General features: G+C 42.4%; 1 protein-coding gene across 1 annotated transcript in view; it reads left to right on the top strand.

Moving 5' to 3' along the window:
- LOC124036289 (bone morphogenetic protein 1-like) overlaps window positions 1–19477 on the top strand; it is a 50733-nt gene continuing 31256 nt past the window's right edge. The window contains exons 1-6 of the mRNA XM_046350656.1: window positions 1–327; window positions 12652–12765; window positions 13784–13927; window positions 14239–14356; window positions 16011–16189; window positions 16413–16518. Of these exons, the coding sequence (XP_046206612.1) occupies window positions 183–327; window positions 12652–12765; window positions 13784–13927; window positions 14239–14356; window positions 16011–16189; window positions 16413–16518 (806 nt within the window). The 5' untranslated portion in view covers window positions 1–182. The remainder of the gene's footprint in view (window positions 328–12651; window positions 12766–13783; window positions 13928–14238; window positions 14357–16010; window positions 16190–16412; window positions 16519–19477) is intronic.

Below are 19477 nucleotides of genomic sequence, written 5' to 3'. Positions count from 1 at the left end.
CACTGCCCCAGAATCAAGACATTGTGGAGAGGCTGAGCTCTGATTTTAAACCCGCCCTCCGGAGAGATCTCATTTCCCCCAAAACCTCCCATTTTCTCTCTCTCTCTCTTTCTGTCCCTCTCGTTCCTCTTGTTCTTTACCTCTTATTTCTCGTCTTTTGCTGTACCCCTCACTCACGAATCATGGATCTCACAACGAGATGTTTGTTTCTTCTATCCTGCCTCTGCATGATATCGGCGATCGATTTAGAAGCAATAGAAACAAGCTACTATGTGGAGTCCACTGCCACCTCAGATGTGATCGACTATAAGGATCCCTGTAAAGCTGGTAAGCTTTTGGAATGCTTTTTATCTAACAATTATGTGGACCTAAAACATGCCACGAAATGCTTTTATGTATTTGGAAGTGAGGGAAATTCATTTTGGAGATGACAGCGGGGAATCGAAATATATATATTTTTTAATGATTCTTTATTTTTTACATATTGTCATAGTTTTTCTGATTTACACATGATTGAGAATAGTAACATACTGTTGGCATAACTCATGGTGGAAATATGGCACTCGTGGAAATAAACCGAGGATATCAATGTAATTTCTCAGGATACATTTTTCAAAGCATGGAAAAAAAAGTTTGGAATTTTTACTGGAAGAACATAATGGAAAATGCTATTTGTTTTAAAGTTTCGCCATATCTTTATCTATGGTTAAGAGTATATTTAATGTATAATCTGTCTGTGTAGTTGTCAAAAATATGGCATTTTTAGAATAGCCTATTTAATCAAATGTATAGCCAAACTTGGAAGATTCATTTTGATAGCACTAAATCTTCACCCATTGAACTGTCGGTTGCAATGATTCAAATCCTTGCCGATGTTACATTTACTTAAGCTATGCAGGCCTTGGTCGTGAAGAAAAACACTGCATTCTACTATGTTATTATGAGGCTCTTGTGTTCCCCAACTGGTTTTGTCATTGCGCAAAATGACGTGCATTTACTTCACCGGCTGTTCACGCGACCACTGAAAACAAGCGGCTGGAGATTGGGGTGTTGTATGCTACATATGGGGTGTATTCATTACGCCGTTTCTGTTGGAAAACATTTCACCGTTTACTCCACGCGAGAAACGTTTTGCAACGAATCCGATAATTTCTGTTGGACAAATTCAGGTAGGTCCCTCCCGTTTTCGTTCCGTTTGGTTCTGTTTGGCTCATAGTGAATACACCCCTGATCTATTTCATCCTCATGTATGTATGAATGATCTCTACTTCTGACCCCATCTAAAAACCATTAGACCCATATTGTATGTGTTCTTCTAATTATATGTTGGCTGTTATCTGCAAGTTTCCTTGGACATTGCTCTCATCATCATGGGTCTTCTTCTCCCATAGTCAAGGTTGAAGGGGGTCTTTATTCATAATCCAGACAAAAAGTGCAGTCTAATTAAACTAAATCAATACATTTGGATTCTGTTGAAGTATCGGATTGCACCATCCCCTGTCTAGCTGATGTCTCCAAATATAAAGTCAACATTCATAACAGAATAGGCCTATATTTTGTATAGAAGAAGATATCCCAGTTGTCACTGCAATAAACACTGTGCTGTAAGTTCACTGTATCTCCTAGTGTCTTTGGGGAATTCTGAGAGATATTTTCCTCATCTGGGGAATACATTTGTTACAGATGGAGACATGGCTCCTCTTAGAAATTATCCCTCTGGAAGTTCTCCCTGGTACTTAAATGTTTTGGTGCTTGTATATGTCTCATTCTCGGTTGACAGCATCATGCAGGGGATGTGGGCTATTTCATGGTAAACAGAGTGATGGCACAAACAGCACAAACCGTCATTATTTTACCAAACTTTGAATCTGCCCTGTTCTTTAGGTAAATGTGTTTTTGTAAAATGTTCAGCGGAAATTGTTAAAAGTAGTCCTCGTGCATAGAGTTGTATGGTGTGTTTTCAATCTGTGGTTTTTGTTTTACATACATTTTAAAGAGTCTCAGCATCATTCTGTTAGTGGAATTGACCATGTGTAAAGTTGTACCCTTATTCAGGTCCTTGTCAATTCAGTCCTCCGTCACCTCCTCTTCCTCTCTCATCAGTCCAGTGGCCTGGATTATTTGTCCTGTTTTTGTAATGAGAAGAAGCTGGGTTGAGCATGACATAGAAGACCATATACCAGCCACTCTAAATTGCTGCAGAGGCAGATTATAATTCAAGTGGCATGTTGCAGTACAGAATGCATCACACACACACTGCTCATATTTCATGTGGCTTGTTTATACTCCTCTTTTACATAGTAAGGAGTGATATGTTTTTTTTTGGGGGGGGGGGTTCAAGAGGTTGCTTCCTCTCCTCTACTCTCAACTCCCTACATAGATCTGTTTAGAGGAGCAACCCTTATGTAAATCATCAGTATCCGTCATCTCAGTGGTCAGGACAAATTGTTATATGTCACTTGTAAATAGTAGGATAACTGACAAATTCTGCCGACTTTCAATAAATTCCCTGGTTTTCCCAAAATCCTGGTTGGAGGTAACCCGGAATCAGGAGGGAATAAGCAGGAAATCCAGAATCTTCAAACCAGGATTTTTGGAAAGCCAGGGAATTTATTGAAAGCCCTAGACATGACTCCAGGTAAGGAGCCCCCCAAAAGCAGGGTCAATCGATCAGTACAAGTGCTCCAAAGTGGTATTCCTGAATGTAAAAAATGATGTCTTCAAATAAGGATTATATGTTTTGGTTGGAATTGAGGATGCAACATGAACAAAGATGTAATTTGCAGTGTTTGCTATGGATCAAGGTCCATGGTGTCCATTTGTAGCTTGCCGCTTATCCCGTTGGCCTAACATGATGTCTTTCATTTGTCTAGAGAGCAAATGACCAAAACAAGCCAGCTCTGTTGTGTATTTAGGCAGGGACTCTAAGTCACGAGCTGTAGCAATCAAATGTCAAGAAATTATTACTTATTTTAGTAATGATGATATACCATTCCCATCATCATCATTATGAACAGTGTTATTATGTTCAGTGTTACCCCTGGGCATTGTTTAGGACAGGTGGTGGAGAGACAGTTGCAAGAATAACTCCCACCCACGTCAAGCCTCTGAGCCCCCTCTCCCCTCCTCAATCCCAGCTCTCCCAGCTCTTTCCACCTGCTCCTTCAGCATGCTCTACATTTGTTAAATAATCCAAGGGATGGCTGATGTTGACCCGGATCCAACTTTTGTACTCTTTTTTTCCCCAAAGATATGCTGCACCTATGGTTCAACCCTATTTCATCTCACTCAAACGTCTTCACTCAATGACTCGCTCACTGACTCACTCACTCTCTCACTCACTAGTTTACTTGTTCATAATGCTAGAGCGCAAAAGGTGACAACCACTGTCAGCAATCAAAACTGCTGTTGTGTTCCTTCGCTCACTTGGCCTCGTGCCTGTATAGATTTCTACTCTTATTTCCCCTTAAGGACACCATTGCATTGAGTCAATTTGATAGCTGTCTGCTGCTCAAGGTTAGCTTTAGATCAATACAATGGACAGTGTGCTTTCCAGCCGACAAGATTAAATGATATATTAAACAAATCATTTAACTTTAGGTTCACTTGAGCAAAATATAACTGCTAACATTCATTAAAAATGTATATTGGGGAAAAGCCATTTAAAGCTGATAGTTAAATGATGGAAAATGCCTTAGTTCACAGAGCTCCAACCTTTTGTAGCGTCCCTGAAACTAATTTAAGACTGTAAGAACCCATTGAGATTAGATCCACTCACTTTCTATATGAAAAATGGATGAGAGCAAGTCACGCTCAATGTCTTCTCTATTTAAATAATGATAGACCTTCAAGAGAGCAGAAACTGAGTTGACATTTGATTATGGATTATAATGGGGTAGATGACTTAATCTACCAAGGAGCGTCTTGCAAGGGCTGAGTCTCCTGAATTTTAAATCGTATCCTAATTTGTATTCTGACATCAGTCTGCGGGTTTGCCCTGTGTTTGAGCTCCTCTACTCTAAGCATTACCAAGGGACATCTGCTGTGTAGCCTATAGGGAGGGAGAGGAGGAAACCAGTCTCAAGCAACCCCCTGCCCTCACTTATGCAAGTGGTTTTCCGTCTCGCCCAGCCCCTCTCCTCTCCCCTCTGACTAGCTCTGGCAGTTCCCATAGACTGTAGGTCATTCACACCATGCCAGGGCAGAGCTGCTGGAAGGTGGAGGGCAGGCTGGCCACACCAGCGTAAGGTGAGTGCAGCCCATTCAGAGGGGCTTGGCAGCTTATCCCGGGGCTGTTTACTGGCCCTGAGAATTGCATGTGTGCATATAACCCAAGCCTTTAATCATTCCCGCCTTAACTTGTGCATTTGGCTATGAGCTAGTCTCTGACTTGATAATAAACACAGGATTATGGGCTGATGAGGGATGGTTCGAAGGCAGGCAGCCGTCTGATGCCTTTTATCATCTGACAAGTTTAGTTTGATAATTCCCTGATTTGATTTCAGGTGTCCTCAGTTGTTGAGAGTATGTCCCAGAGGGAGCTTGTTGCTTGAGGCCCTGTTCTCTTGCCAAACATGGAGAGCTCACATGTCTGGGTTCAAATCCTGGATCTTTATATAACTCACAATGCAAAATGTGATCCTAGCGTGTATAGGCATTCAAGAAACCGATAGTGAAGTGTGAATGGTTATTCTCAAACAGATGTAGTTACTAGTGCAATTGACAGTAAGAACCAGATGTTTGTCATTGGAGGCGCCTCTTTGAGGGGTGATTCTATTAGTCAGCAAAAAAGCAGTACGAATGTCAGTATTGTTGTAGAAATGTTTTACTCATAGTATGGCTTGATAATGGTTGTTAAATGGTTTGTTGATTTACTTCTAAACTTTACATCTCTATTTCATTATTTAGTTCATATTGACCCTAGAAAGCCCATTATCATTACAAGGCAAATAGTTATCTAAAGGGTAAGCAGCCATGTATGGAAGATGAAATGTATACAAACCAGCCCACCTCACACACAATGTAGTTTACATCAGCAGGTTTGCTCCTGTAGTTTTCAGGTTATTAGGGTGCCATAATGTGTGTGCATTTGTGGGGAGTGGGACAATTTGTTTGTTGTCAGCGCTAAGAAATAACAAATGTCGTGGGAGTGCTCATTTAAATGACTCAAAGCACGCCCAATTAAGCAACAATAATGATGCTAAACAAGCAAAATAGGGACTTCTTTACAATTCATTCCCATTTGTCATTCAGTTTGACTATTCATTTGATCTTCAGTATTGTTCATCGGGATATATTATTGTTTTCCCAACCTGTAGTTTCTTAGAAGTCTCTCATTTTGAATTTGAACAATTTTTTATTCATGGAATATTTTAAGAGGGTTTGAAGTCTATTTGTGACTCCAATGCATCTTTAAGCATATCTCAGCTTGACTAATGAATTCAAGTCATATTTTAAGCAACTCTTCTCTAATCTCAGATCTGTACCTTATGTAGCTAGCTATGTAGCTAGCTATGTAGCTAGCTATGTAGCTAGCTATGTAGCTAGCTATGTAGCTAGCTATGTAGCTAGCTATGTAGCTAGCTATGTAGCTAGCTATGTAGCTAGCTATGTAGCTAGCTATGTAGCTAGCTACAGTGCCTTGCGAAAGTATTCGGCCCCCTTGAACTTTGCGACCTTTTGCCACATTTCAGGCTTCAAACATAAAGATATAAAACTGTATTTTTTTGTGAAGAATCAACAACAAGTGGGACACAATCATGAAGTGGAATGACATTTATTGGATATTTCAAACTTTTTTAACAAATCAAAAACTGAAATTGGGCGTGAAATTATTCAGCCCCCTTAAGTTAATACCTTGTAGCGCCACCTTTTGCTGCGATTGCAGCTGTAAGTCACTTGGGGTATGTCTCTATCAGTTTTGCACATCGAGAGACTGAAATTTTTTCCCATTCCTCCTTGCAAAACAGCTCGAGCTCAGTGAGGTTGGATGGAGAGCATTTGTGAACAGCAGTTTTCAGTTCTTTCCACAGATTCTCGATTGGATTCAGGTCTGGACTTTGACTTGGCCATTCTAACACCTGGATATGTTTATTTTTGAACCATTCCATTGTAGATTTTGCTTTATGTTTTGGATCATTGTCTTGTTGGAAGACAAATCTCCGTCCCAGTCTCAGGTCTTTTGCAGACTCCATCAGGTTTTCTTCCAGAATGGTCCTGTATTTGGCTCCATCCATCTTCCCATCAATTTTAACCATCTTCCCTGTCCCTGCTGAAGAAAAGCAGGCCCAAACCATGATGCTGCCACCACCATGTTTGACAGTGTGGATGGGTGTGTTCAGGGTGATGAGCTGTGTTGCTTTTACGCCAAACATAACGTTTTCCATTGTTGCCAAAAACTTCAATTTTGGTTTCATCTGACCAGAGCACCTTTTTCCACATGTTTGGTGTGTCTCCCAGGTGGCTTATGGCAAACTTTAAACTACACTTTTTATGGATATCTTTGGCTTTCTTCTTGCCACTCTTCCATAAAGGCCAGATTTGTGCAATATACGACTGATTGTTGTCCTATGGACAGAGTCTCCCACCTCAGCTGTAGATCTCTGCAGTTCATCCAGAGTGATCATGGGCCTCTTGGCTGCATCTCTGATCAGTCTTCTCCTTGTATGAGCTGAAAGTTTAGAGGGACGGCCAGGTCTTGGTAGATTTGCAGTGGTCTGATACTCCTTCCATTTCAATATTATCGCTTGCACAGTGCTCTTTGGGATGTTTAAAGCTTAGGAAATATTTTTGAATCCAAATCCGGCTTTAAACTTCTTCACAACAGTATCTTGGACCTGCCTGGTGTGTTCCTTGTTCTTCATGATGCTCTCTGCGCTTTTAACGGACCTCTGAGACTATCACAGTGCAAGTGCCTTTCCCAAGGCACTGTATGTAGCTAGCGCTCTTGACGAGCAATGCATTGCCAAGATGTGCATTGCCACGATAACAGATGTAATGTGTTGCATTGGTTACATGATCATGGAACTCTATAATTATGATTATTTAACAATGTTATGGACATACAGTTTGGAAGTTATTGGAGAACACTGTCAGTCAACATTAAGCTTACATTTTAGACATGGATAAATATTGGGAAATTAGATCTAGCTAATGGGCCTGATGGAGTGTGAAATATGTAAATTGAGACAGGCGTTTACACGTGTGGCTCTCCAGCTGAAGCTGTCTTCATGGTGTCAATAATAGGACTCAGTGGGGTGGCAGTAACTCTGGCCTGATCTCTGCTGTGGTGCCTGATGAGATGTCTAGGCTTTTATTGGAGTGTTATCCCCCTTGAATCTGGGGCTTTAGCTTGAGGCTTCTCCGGAACCTCTCTCCTAATTACACCTTAGTTATCTTTGAAATGAGTATACAAGTTGAGTTTGTACTCCTGCCTTGGGCTGAAATTGCAGTGTGAGGAAATGTCAAGATAAGCATTTGTTTAAGATTAACAGCTGGAGTTGTTTTTACAGGAAAGGGGCATAATATTTACAATACTCCCACCCATAATTCCACCAACCAGCTCTTACTGGAGTTATAAGCTTTTCATAGATTGTAAGATGCTGTTGCCTCACTATTCATGATGCTTGGATGCTTTCTTCGTTTGTTTTCTCTCAGACATTTTAAAGATACAGTATACTTCTTGTGCCTCCTGTTGCTGTATCTCCCTGTTGTCTCACTTTAGCCAGTATGTGTGGCGTCAGATGCGGTTTGCAGGCACAGAATGAAACCTGAAAAGTGATACCTGTACTGACATCAGATGGTAATCATCTTAACTCAATACAGTATTGGCTTACATTGGAATTCAAATGCAAAGTTTGTTAAAGAACACATTCACTGTGAAAGGCGTCGCCATGTCATTGTAATGCATTTCAAGCACACGTCAGCTGTTTTTTCCCCTCCTCCACCTCATCTCAGGGTCTTCGATTGGGAAAATGCCATTTTTCGTCAGGGAAACTGAGTCCTACAGATGTCTTAGCCTCACGTTGCCTGCACTGTGGCCCTACTGATCCAACTTTCCTATGTGTGACAGTGGTGTTAATTTTTAGATGATGTAGCAGATGTGCCCTGGTAGTCACACAGGGACAATTGCCGGTAAAGAGTGTCAGTCAGTCATGGTGTGTGTCTGACACTAAGTAGGCCATGTCCTGGGAATTCCCTGAATCAAGTGGTGTTTAATTTGATATAGATCTTGTGCGTAATCTTACAGGACACAGATTGATGGGGGTGGTCTGAGATTAAAGGGATTATGATGGTTAAGATTAACTAAAGAGACATTCCTTCCAGCTATGGGGGAGGGGGCAGCCTGGTTAGACTAGACATAACATAGTAAACTTAAATCTGAGACACTGAAATTAGTGTAACATGTTCAATTTAGTATGGTTACATAAGTATGGTTACTTAAAGGTGCACTATGCAGACATCACCCTGCCATTTCCTGTTTGCTAAGATTGTAATACTTTGCCTAATTTCAGTTTGACAAAACAGAGAATCATTGTACGATCTTAACCACTGTGAAATATATTTTCAATTACCAAAAATATTGTATTATCAGCTTTTTGATGCGGGTGTTAAAAATCGAAAGTAAAAGCAAAAATGAAACTTAAGAACGGGAATCATAGAATTGGCACACAGAACAGATCTACTGCTTCTTAGACTTGCTTTCAATGAGAGTGACAGATCTAGAACTCATACTTTGTGAGTTACATATTGCAGCTTTAAATCAAAAAAGAAAGGAGGGTGGTTGGTCGGGGTGGATGGGTCAACATATAACGTGAACGTCTAGCAACCCAAACGTTGTGTGTTCGAATATCATCACGGACAACTTTTGCATTTTAGCAAGTTAGCAACTTTGCAATTACATACTCCTTGGAATGTTAGCTAACCCTTCCTCTAACCCTAACCTTAATCCTTTAACCTGACTCTTAACCCTAACCGTTAGCCTAGCTAACATTAGCCACAACAAATTGGAATTCGTAACATATCATGTGCAAATTGTAATATCATGTGAATTGTAACATATCATACAAAATGGATAATCAACATCCACAAATTAATACATACCATACAAATTGTAACATGTATATCATACTAAATGGAGGGAGACAGATTAGCATTTACTAGGTTAAGTCTACCCCTGAGTCCAGGTTGCAGTGGAGGGTCTAAGTGTAACACACACACAAAGTGCAATCAATCAAATGTTTCATCAAAGGCCGATTTTTATCTTCACATTATGTCCACATGAAAACCATATTTTTCCCAGCCACCGAGCGTGTCGCGCTGATGAAAAATGCCTGTTGTGTGTTTTCCTATCATAGATGTTTATGTTAGGACACTGAACCATATAATCTATCAACTGGAATGAAACAATTTATCAGAGCGGAAATGATCAAATTGTTCATCTTTTAAATTCCTGTTGATATTAATACCATGCCCGCAGCTGTTGTCATTTAGTTAATGAATGTTGCTGGAAAGAGAGAGAGAGTGACAGCAGTGCTATGCTCAATAATGATCTGCTCCCATCTGCCACTCTCTCTCTCTCTCTCTCTCTCTCTCATGCTCTCTCTCTGGGTTTGAATCTACACTACTAGTCTTCCTCTGTTTAGTCTGTTTTGACAGGGGTGCACCTACAGTGGGGTTTCTCAGTTTAAAAAACAACTGCGCAGTGCAATGGCTGCCATCCTGTCCTCTGCCCGGTGCCCCATATTGAAGATTCCAGAGATTCAGTCTGTGTCCGTGGATAATTCAAGCCAGGAGACAATGGGATTAATTCTCAATCCCTGCGAGATTTTCCTTAACCTGCAGCTTCTCCACAACGACTGGGTAGCCTGGGGAAATGAGGCCTAATGACGCAGGGTCTGTGCATTTGCTCATTTCAATCTTCGCTGTTGTCAGGGAACAATTATAGGCTGGATTAAGAGCTTGTCCCCAGAATGTTTTGTGGATGAGTGGGTGTCCACCATGGATGAAGAATACATTAGCCCTCTGTGTAGGGCAGTGAGTGGGGTGGGGGTAGGGGGACAATCCTGCACCTTGATGTGTGGTTAGTTCTAGCATTAGGCCAGTAAATAACTGCTAATAACTAACTGAGTACAGTATTACTGTAGCATTAAGAATTAGGTAAAGCAGGGTAACTCTTCAAATTGGAGCTGCATTTTCATCTTCCACTGTGTTAAAGAGAAGAGTACTTTGCAAATGATTTTGGACATGCCTATCTTAGTGCTCACTGTCCTCTGTGACATCAGCCCCAAATGTATGTTGGTTTTATCCAAGTGCTTGTCTGTTCTCTCATCCTTTAATGCTGTCAGTCAGTTTTAGGAATCAAAAGTAAGAAGTAAGACAGTTTGTATCCATTGCATACTGTATGGACAGCTGGTAGCTAGCAATGATCAGATATACTCTTGGCACAGAGTTTCTGTATTAGTGCTGATTAGGAATAGTCTGTTTAGTGTTTTGGGGTTTTGGTCACACACAGCAATTTAGCGTTTTTGAGTGCAAATTCAAGGATCCCTTTGACTTCTGGTATTTCAAACCTGCCCGCAGAGCTCTGAGCGTGCCCTATCTTGCAGGCAGAGATCTACATATTTTCTTATTGCTGTCATTAGCCTGTAATCCTGCCTAGCCCCACCGCTCTACAACATGCCCTCTCTGACCCTCTCTGTTGCTTGTGGGAGACTGGCTGCATCTCAGCCAGCTACATACTGTTTCAATAATTCTCCTCTGGTAGATAAGGGACACAAGCCAAAACCCTTTTTTTCTCTATTGTTTTCTTTCTCTTCCTTTCTCTTTGAGATAATCACACACCACTATCTGACTGTTATCAAGGGCCGGGCCAATGATAGCTCAGTTATAAAAGAGCTTTGTCTTCGATGCTTTTGTAGTGTTCTAAAAACAACTATACGCGCTGAACATATGCTTTCACTTTGATTCCTAGACCACAGTTTGTCAGTTCCTAGTTGTCCATCTTTCTCTATTGCACTTGATTTTCAACAACTCTGGGTAATTCTTGGGGTAACCTACTTTCACGCTCAAATTGTGAACACACAGTAGTCGGTACCATATTCACTCCAGCCACAGCAGATAACTCCATTAGGTCTGACTTGATCTATCTCTTGCTACTCTGCCTCCTATCCCCAAGGAGTAGAACCCTCACACACAGTGAAAACATGTTTGCAAAGGATAATCTTTCTCCCTCCTCCTCACATTCTCCCCCCCACAGGGTTATGAGGTGGGCAGTGAGGCTTTGTGCCCTCCTCACATTCTCCCCCCCCCCCACAGGGTTATGAGGTGGGCAGTGAGGCTTTGTGCCCTCCTCACATTCTCCCCCCACAGGGTTATGAGGTGGGCAGTGAGGCTTTGTGCCCTCCTCACATTCTCCCCCCACAGGGTTATGAGGTGGGCAGTGAGGCTTTATGCCCTCCTCACATTCTCCTCCCCACAGGGTTATGAGGTGGGCAGTGAGGCTTTGTGCCCTCCTCACATTCTCCCCCCCACAGGGTTATGAGGTGGGCAGTGAGGCTTTATGCCCTCCTCACATTCTCCTCCCCACAGGGTTATGAGGTGGGCAGTGAGGCTTTATGCCCTCCTCACATTCTCCTCCCCACAGGGTCATGAGGTGGGCAGTGAGGCTTTATGCCCTCCTCACATTCTCCTCCCCACAGGGTCATGAGGTGGCCAGTGAGGCTTTATGCCCCCTCCTCCCCTACCTCCCCTCTTCCTCCTGCTCTCATCTTCCTGTTCAGACATGGATTACCCTGCCACCCCTTCTCTCTTCCGCCTTCCTTCCCTCCCTTCCTCCACCCCTTTCAATCCACTCCTTCACAAAGAACAGGCTGTAAATCCAGCAAACGTGCTGGTGTTGAAAGCTTGTAAAACAGAGTGGCGTGTCTCTGTGGAGAGGACTCCTACCCTAACTGCTACAGAAATAGGGCATTTTAGAAAGGAATCCCATAAAGCATATTCCTCATAAAGGGTGACTTTGGTTATTTGTCCTTCTCCTTGGCCTCCATTTAAAAACCTATTACTTGTTCAAGGTGCCCCATATACCGAATCGAGGCAGCAACTCGCAATATTAGGTCTGCTTGAGGACTAATTAACGGTACAAGAATATCAGGACATGACATTTTCCCTCAGTTCTCTTAGCGGCAACTGGATTGACCCAGCACATCTGGGGTATGCTGCTCTAAAAGCTTTTGAATGTAGCTCTTATTAATTGATTTCATATGTCCTTGAATGTCATACAGATATGTTCCCTCCCCTGATAATATGATTTATTTAGCTTGGAGCTTATAGAGCTCTGAGATTCAGACCACACTCTTCTCCTGTTATTCAAACATTCACATAACTGCTGTTTCACAACTCTGTGTTCTGTTTGAGAGCGAGGGAGAGGGGGCTAAAGAAAGGGGAGGGATTGTGTGTGCTTGTGCGCATGTGTATCAATGTCTAGCTTTTTCTCCCTTGGTTTGAATGGCTGTCTATGTGATCCACGTGGTTTGTCTGACTGCAGAGCAGGAAAACCTTCAGGCTAATGGACGGTGCAAAACGACGATGTCCAATATTGTGAAAACACCTTAAATATGTCTGACATACTTTCTCTCTCGGTGTCTGTTTCAGCTGCCTTTTGGGGAGACATTGCTCTGGATGAGGAGGACATGCGCATGTTTAAGGTGGACCGGGTTATAAACATGGTCCAGCGGACCGTCCAGACCTTCAATCAGACAACCACAGGTGAGCAAGAGCTGTGAGGCTGACCCAGTCATGGTCATTGAGACTATAGACTTCGGCCTAGTGCCATAGGCTTAAAGCTTGCATTTTCTTATAAATGTGCCTGCCATCAGTTCTAAAAGTCTGACTCCATTTGTGCATGTGCTATTATATAGTGCTGACTAAAATGTGTCTCATAGGAAACCTCCACCAGTATTTGTTTCAATAGTCCATTGTTGATATAGTCTCAAAATGTTTTGCTTGTCAGCAATCAAGTTGTCAAGATATGTACCAGAACTTTCAAAATAGTTTCAAAGTATGATGCATTTTGCATCACATGATGCTGCGTTTTGCATTATTTTGTATTTAGAAAGTTACATATTTTGACAACTTGATTGCTGACATGAAAAACATTTAGGTACAAAATCAACAATGGACTAATGAAACAAATACCAAATGATAGTTTTGGGGTAGAATTTTCATTTCATGACACAATACAAACAATTCCAAGAAAAAAGCTTTAATACAGTGAAATAGTTCCCACATTTTCCCACCTCAAGGCCAATTATAAAAGGAGGCTTTGCAACTCTCTCCCAGTGCATCTGCCAGGAAGATGTGTACTATGCATGAACCACTCAGCACCACGTGATGGCTTGGCTCCAACACTTGGTTAGCCATGACACCTGTTTATAAACTAACAGCATGTTTATCACCAGCACTCTCAAAGTGTTTATGAAGGCGCTATAGAAAATGCTCAACAGGAGTTATAAAGCATGCTTCATTGTCGTTGTCTCTTTACCATTTAGGAACAGCTGAAAAGTGGTAGTCTCAAATGTTTAAGTTTCTCATGGTTTGTATTTGATGGTCTGTGAACTGTCAATTTACATAACAGGTCACTTTCTGACTTAATAATATCTGTTACGGCCCATTCTAGATTCCACAAAAAGGTGGTTGTTTTTTTTACCATGTTCTCACCGGAGTTGAACTTGATGTGATTATATTGTACAAACTTCATCTTTGGCTGGGTTCTTGTGAATGACAGGGTCTTCTGCAAATGAGACCAGTCGAAACATAGTGGTGCCAAACCGGCAAGGATCACACCGCAGGAAAAGGGCGGCAACCTCCAGGCCTGAGAGGGTGTGGCCAGAAGGTGTCATTCCCTATGTCATCAGTGGGAACTTCAGTGGTAAGTCCCACATCATCACTGATGTTTACTTGCCCTATGGTTCTCATATAAGCCCTATAATATAGTTCCCTACTAAAAGGTGGCAGCTGGTGTCTGTTCAGCATACTTGCATTCACAGTACCTACATTAAAATGAATATCTTGGCAGCTATTCTACATAAAACATTTTATTAACTTGACTTGGGATGAATTTGGCAGTGGATCTAGAACTACGAGCAAGCTGTCAGCATTGGTACAGTGTTTTATCCTCCTTTTTACATGCGTCTTATGTTCGTCAGCCTCACTGATCTCCCTTCTTCCCTTCACATTCAGGCAGCCAGCGGGCGATATTCCGCCAGGCCATGCGTCACTGGGAGAAGCACACCTGTGTGACCTTTATGGAGAGGACAACAGAGGAGAGCTACATTGTGTTCACCTACCGGCCATGTGGGTGAGTCCACGGAGGTCTAGGCTCGCATCCCTCAGGAAGGAAGTCTAACTGGTCAGCCTGCTCACACATGACACTCCTTTATCCACACAGCCATAATGATTTATCGCTTAAGTACTTTTCCTTACCTCTCCTCCATCGGCCTTTAGTGCTTGCTCATCCCCTCTGTCCGCAGTCTGTCTGCATGAATTGTGGTAATTGCAGCCCCCTGCAAGTACTGGGAAAGACGGCCATTCAGGCCCGAGGAATGCTTGCTGTGCCTCAGTCCTGATTCATCTTTCACTGAGCACGTTTTTTTTTAATGGCATCCAAGGGAGACCTCCTCATTTTTATCATAACACGCCAGCTTTTATTCTGCGTGATATAGTTGGTCTTTTTCCCAGCTATGCATGTTTTTAAGTTCAAATGAGTTTACACAAAAACTGTAGCAGCGTTGATGGTTACATTCTGACTCTGTGCACACACAGTACATCAGTTAGCAAGAAGAGCATATTAAAGTGCGGATATGGAACATAAACTGCCCTTTTTCCACCCAGCTGTTGTTAGCCATTTTTTCCTGGTAACTGGCCTCCAGGGTAACAGGGATGACATTATCCACGCAGGCGGCTGCGGTTAGCAGTGGGAATGCCTGAGCTCTGGGCTGGCCTGCTGCATATTCAGCAGGCTCCATCTGTCCTGTGCAAAGTTCAAGACCCATCTCAGGAGAGCCTGGCTGGGTTCATAGTAATTAGAGAGAGGCTGGTTGGCCCACAGGGGCGCGGTGTGTGCCCATGGACCGGGCTCCCACACTGAGCCTTTCATGTCAGGGAGGGAGAGAAAGAGCCCTGCAGTCTGCAGCCAGCCTTTACGGTCACACACTGTAACCCTCCATCTACAGTGAAGAACGCATCAATGAATGTCATCACTGTATTCGACCCGGGCACTACCAGGAGACCCATAAGGCGGTGCGCAATTGGTCCAGCATCGTCCGGGTAGAGGAGGGTTTGGCCGGCTGGGATGTCTTTGTCCCATCGCACTCTAGCGACTCCTTGTGACCGGCCGGGCGCATGCACGCTGACTTCTGTTGCCGGCTGAATGGTGTTTCCTCCGACACGTTGGTGTGGCTGGCTTCCGTGTTAAGCGAGCAGTGTGTCAAGAAGCCGTGTGGCTTGGTTTGGTCGTGTTTCGGAGGATGCATGGCTCTCAACCTTCTACTCTCCAGAGTCCACACGGGAGTTGCATTGATGGGACAAGACTGTAACTACCAATTCGATATCACGAAATTGGGGATAAAAAGTGGTAAAAAGTACAAAAAATGAGATGCCAGTTGAACCACAAACTGTTGCCGTCAGACCCTGCGTCTCTCTACAAACAGGGATTCCTTCCCTTGGCTTATTCGTTATTTGTTCACTGCCTCTGATTTACACTTGCATGTTTGTGGAAGTAAAGCTCTATATCCGGTGTAACACGAAGTTCACAAAGTTCTTGTTACATGATTGATCTGTAGACATAAATGTAGCACTTAGATAGTACCATGGTAAGCAAGATGGCCCCTCTTGCGCTAACACTATCATCTTTGTGTCTTTTATGTAGCCAGTTACCACAGTCTTGGGCACTAGCTTGCTACCCTGCCTGTTGACCTGTCCCTGATCTGTGTTCTGTGTGTTGGAACCTGCAGGTGCTGTTCCTATGTGGGCCGCAGGGGTGGCGGTCCACAGGCCATCTCCATTGGAAAGAACTGTGACAAGTTTGGAATAGTGGTTCATGAGCTTGGCCATGTGATTGGTTTCTGGCACGAGCACACCCGGCCCGACAGAGACGAACATGTCAGCATCATCAGGGACAACATCCAGCCAGGTAAGACAACTGTGTATGGAACAGCCCACTCATCTAACAGGGAGAGATGTCATATGAGATCAGCTTATTTTATGGTTCGATGATGAGACCATCACATGATTCTGTGATGAACATAGTTTTCCCTTTCTAGGTGATAGCCACTCACGTTTGCCATTCATTTTGCTGGTACAGTATTTGAGGTAGGGGTAGGTTTCAGCTTCTGTTTTCTTGCTTCTATTCACAGGACAGGAGTATAACTTCTTGAAGATGGAGCCAGGGGAGGTGGACTCTATGGGAGAAGTATATGACTTTGACAGCATCATGCACTATGCCAGGAATACATTCTCAAGGTAGGAACTGGGCTAAGTTCCACTTCATACACAGCAGAACAGACATAGAAACCAGTTGCAATCTAGGTCAGAGAGCAGATTCCCAGACTATGTAACTTTTTCTCACTTAATGTTTCTCTCCATATCTGTTCTATGTTACTGCTGGAAGTTTGATCTCTTCATAGTTGGAGCAGAGTCGGTCAGGACATTTTGTAAGCTGGTTATTGTCATGCAAATGCATGCCTTTGGAACATCCACATTTTTTAAAGTCTAAATAAATCTATTTATTATACACCATCATTATTTATTTTAAGCAGGTCTAAAGAAACTATTTCAGAAGAACTGAATATTAGTCTGCCTATTGTATGTTATCTGGCTATGCTCCATGCCAAATGTTGTAGGCTTGTTCATTTAGCAGACAAGATATGCTTATAAGTCCTGTGCCATTTTTTTTATTTGATATTATACGATTTTAGAAAGTATATTTATACCATTCTGGAGCGTGTGCGCATATGAAGTGGCTATGTTGAGCTTAAAAGTTAGAATTTGAAATAGGTCCTATACGCTAGATTTAGAGTTGCATTAAAAGTATGTGGACACCCCTTCAATTATTGGATTTGGCTATTACATCCGTTGCTGACAAGTGTATAAAATCGAGCACACAGCCATGTAATCTTGGTAAACAAACATTGGCAGTAGAATGGCCTGTACTGAAGAGCTTCGTGACTTTCAAAGTGGTACCGTCATAGGATGCCACCTTTCCAACAAGTCAGTTCGTCAAAGTTCTGCCTTGCTAGAGCTGCCCCGGTCAACCATAAGTGCTGTTATTGTGAAGTGGAAATGTCTAGGAGCAACAATGGCTCAGCCGCGAAGTGGTAGGCCACACAATATCACAGAACGGGAATGCCGAGTGCTGAAGCGCGTAGCTGCCCTCAGTTGGAACACTCACTACCGAGTTCCAATCTGCCTCTGGAAGCAATGACATCACAAGAACTGTCCGTTTCCATGGCCGAGCAGCCACACTCAAACCTAAGTTCACCATGCGCAATGGCAAGCAGTCCAACGGATGAATCTGGGTTTGGCGAGTGCCAGTAGAACACTACCTGTCCAAATGCATAGTGCCAACTGTAAAGTTTGGTGGAGGAGGAATAATGGTCTGGGGCTGTTTATCGTGGTTCGGACTAGGCCTGTTAGTTCCATTGAAGGGAAATCTTAACACTGCAGCATACAGTGACATTCTAGATGATTCTGTGCTTCCAACTTTGTTGCAACAGTTTGGGGAAGGCCCTTTCAGCATGACAATGCCACCGTGCACAAAGCGAGGTCCATACAGAATGTCACGGTTCCTTCCGTAACTGTCATTAACCTCTTGATTCTAGCCATCCCGGATCCGGGATTGTGAATACAAGCCTCAAGCTTATTATCATAATACAACGTTAACTATTCATGAAAATCGCAAATCAAATGAAATAAATATGCTAGCTCTCAAGCTTAGCCTTTTGTTAACAACACTCATCTCAGATTTTCAAAATATGCTTTTCAACCATAGCAAAACAAGCATTTGTGTAAGATTATTGATAGCTAGCGTAGCATTTAGCGTAGCATTCAGCATGCAACATTTTCACAAAAGCAAGAAAAGCATTCAAATAAAATAATTTACCTTTGAAGAACTTCAGATGTTTTCAATGAGGAGACTCTCAGTTAGATAGCAAATGTTCCGTTTTTCCAAAAATATTATTTGTTTAGGACAAATCGCTCCGTTTTGTTCATCACGTTTAGCTACGAAAAAACCTGTATCCAGTAGTGTAATTATCCCGCAAGCTCATTAGCATAACACAATGTTAACTATTCATGAAAATCGCAAATGAAATGAAATAAATATATTAGCTCTCAAGCTTAGCCTTTTGTTAACAACACTCATCTCAGATTTTCAAAATATGCTTTTCAACCATAGCAAAACAAGCATTTGTGTAACAGTATTGATAGCTAGCGTAGCATTTATCGTTAGCATTCAACGGGCAACATTTTCACAAAAACAAGAAAAGCATTCAAATAAAATCATTTACCTTTGAAGAACTTCGGATGTTTTCAATGAGGAGACTCTCAGTTAGATAGCAAATGTTCAGTTTTTACTGAAAGATTCTTTGTGTAGGAGAAATCGCTCCGTTTTGTTCGTCACGTTGGCTACCAAAACGAAAATTCAGTCATCAAAACGCCAAACTGTTTTCCAAATGAACTCCATAATATCGACTGAAACATGGTAAACGTTGTTTAGAATCAATCCTCAAGGTGGTTTTCACATATCTCTTCGATGATATATCGTTCGTGGAAGTCTCCTCTCTCCTCTGAATCACATGGATGAATGCGTGCAGCTGGAGATTACACACCAATTTCAACAAAGGACACCGGGCGGACACCTGGTAAATGTAGTCTCTTATGGCCAATCTTCCAATGATATGCCTACAAACACGTCACAATGCTGCAGACACCTTGGGGAAACGGCAGAACGTGTAGGCTCGTTCAGGGCGCATTCACAGCCATATAAGGAGACAATGGAAAACATTTCCTGTTTGAAGTTTCATCTTGGTTTAGCCTGTAGCATCAGTTCTGTGGCACTCACAGATAATATCTTTGCAGTTTTGGAAACGACAGAGTGTTTTCTTTCCAAAGCTGTCAATTATATGCATAGTCGAGCATCTTTTCATGACAAAATATCTTGTTTAAAACGGGAACGTTTTTCATCCAAAAATGAAATACTGCCCCCAGAGGTTCAAGAGTTAAGCACACCTGGTCCCCTTTCCCATTGATAAGTAATTGTATAAGTGTTCCTTTGTTCACCATTGTCCTGTCGATTTATTGTTACAATGACCGTAGGTCATGTGAGTATCTGAGTATCTATCTGTGTTGTTTTGGCTTTCCTGCCACTTGTATTGTGCAGATGATTACGGGTCTCGCCCTGTGTGGCATCACAAGTTGGGCA

This window comes from Oncorhynchus gorbuscha, linkage group LG05 (assembly GCF_021184085.1).
Source record: "Oncorhynchus gorbuscha isolate QuinsamMale2020 ecotype Even-year linkage group LG05, OgorEven_v1.0, whole genome shotgun sequence".
NCBI classification, from domain to species: domain Eukaryota; kingdom Metazoa; phylum Chordata; class Actinopteri; order Salmoniformes; family Salmonidae; genus Oncorhynchus; species Oncorhynchus gorbuscha.
This window is presented reverse-complemented; position numbering and strand designations above follow the sequence as displayed.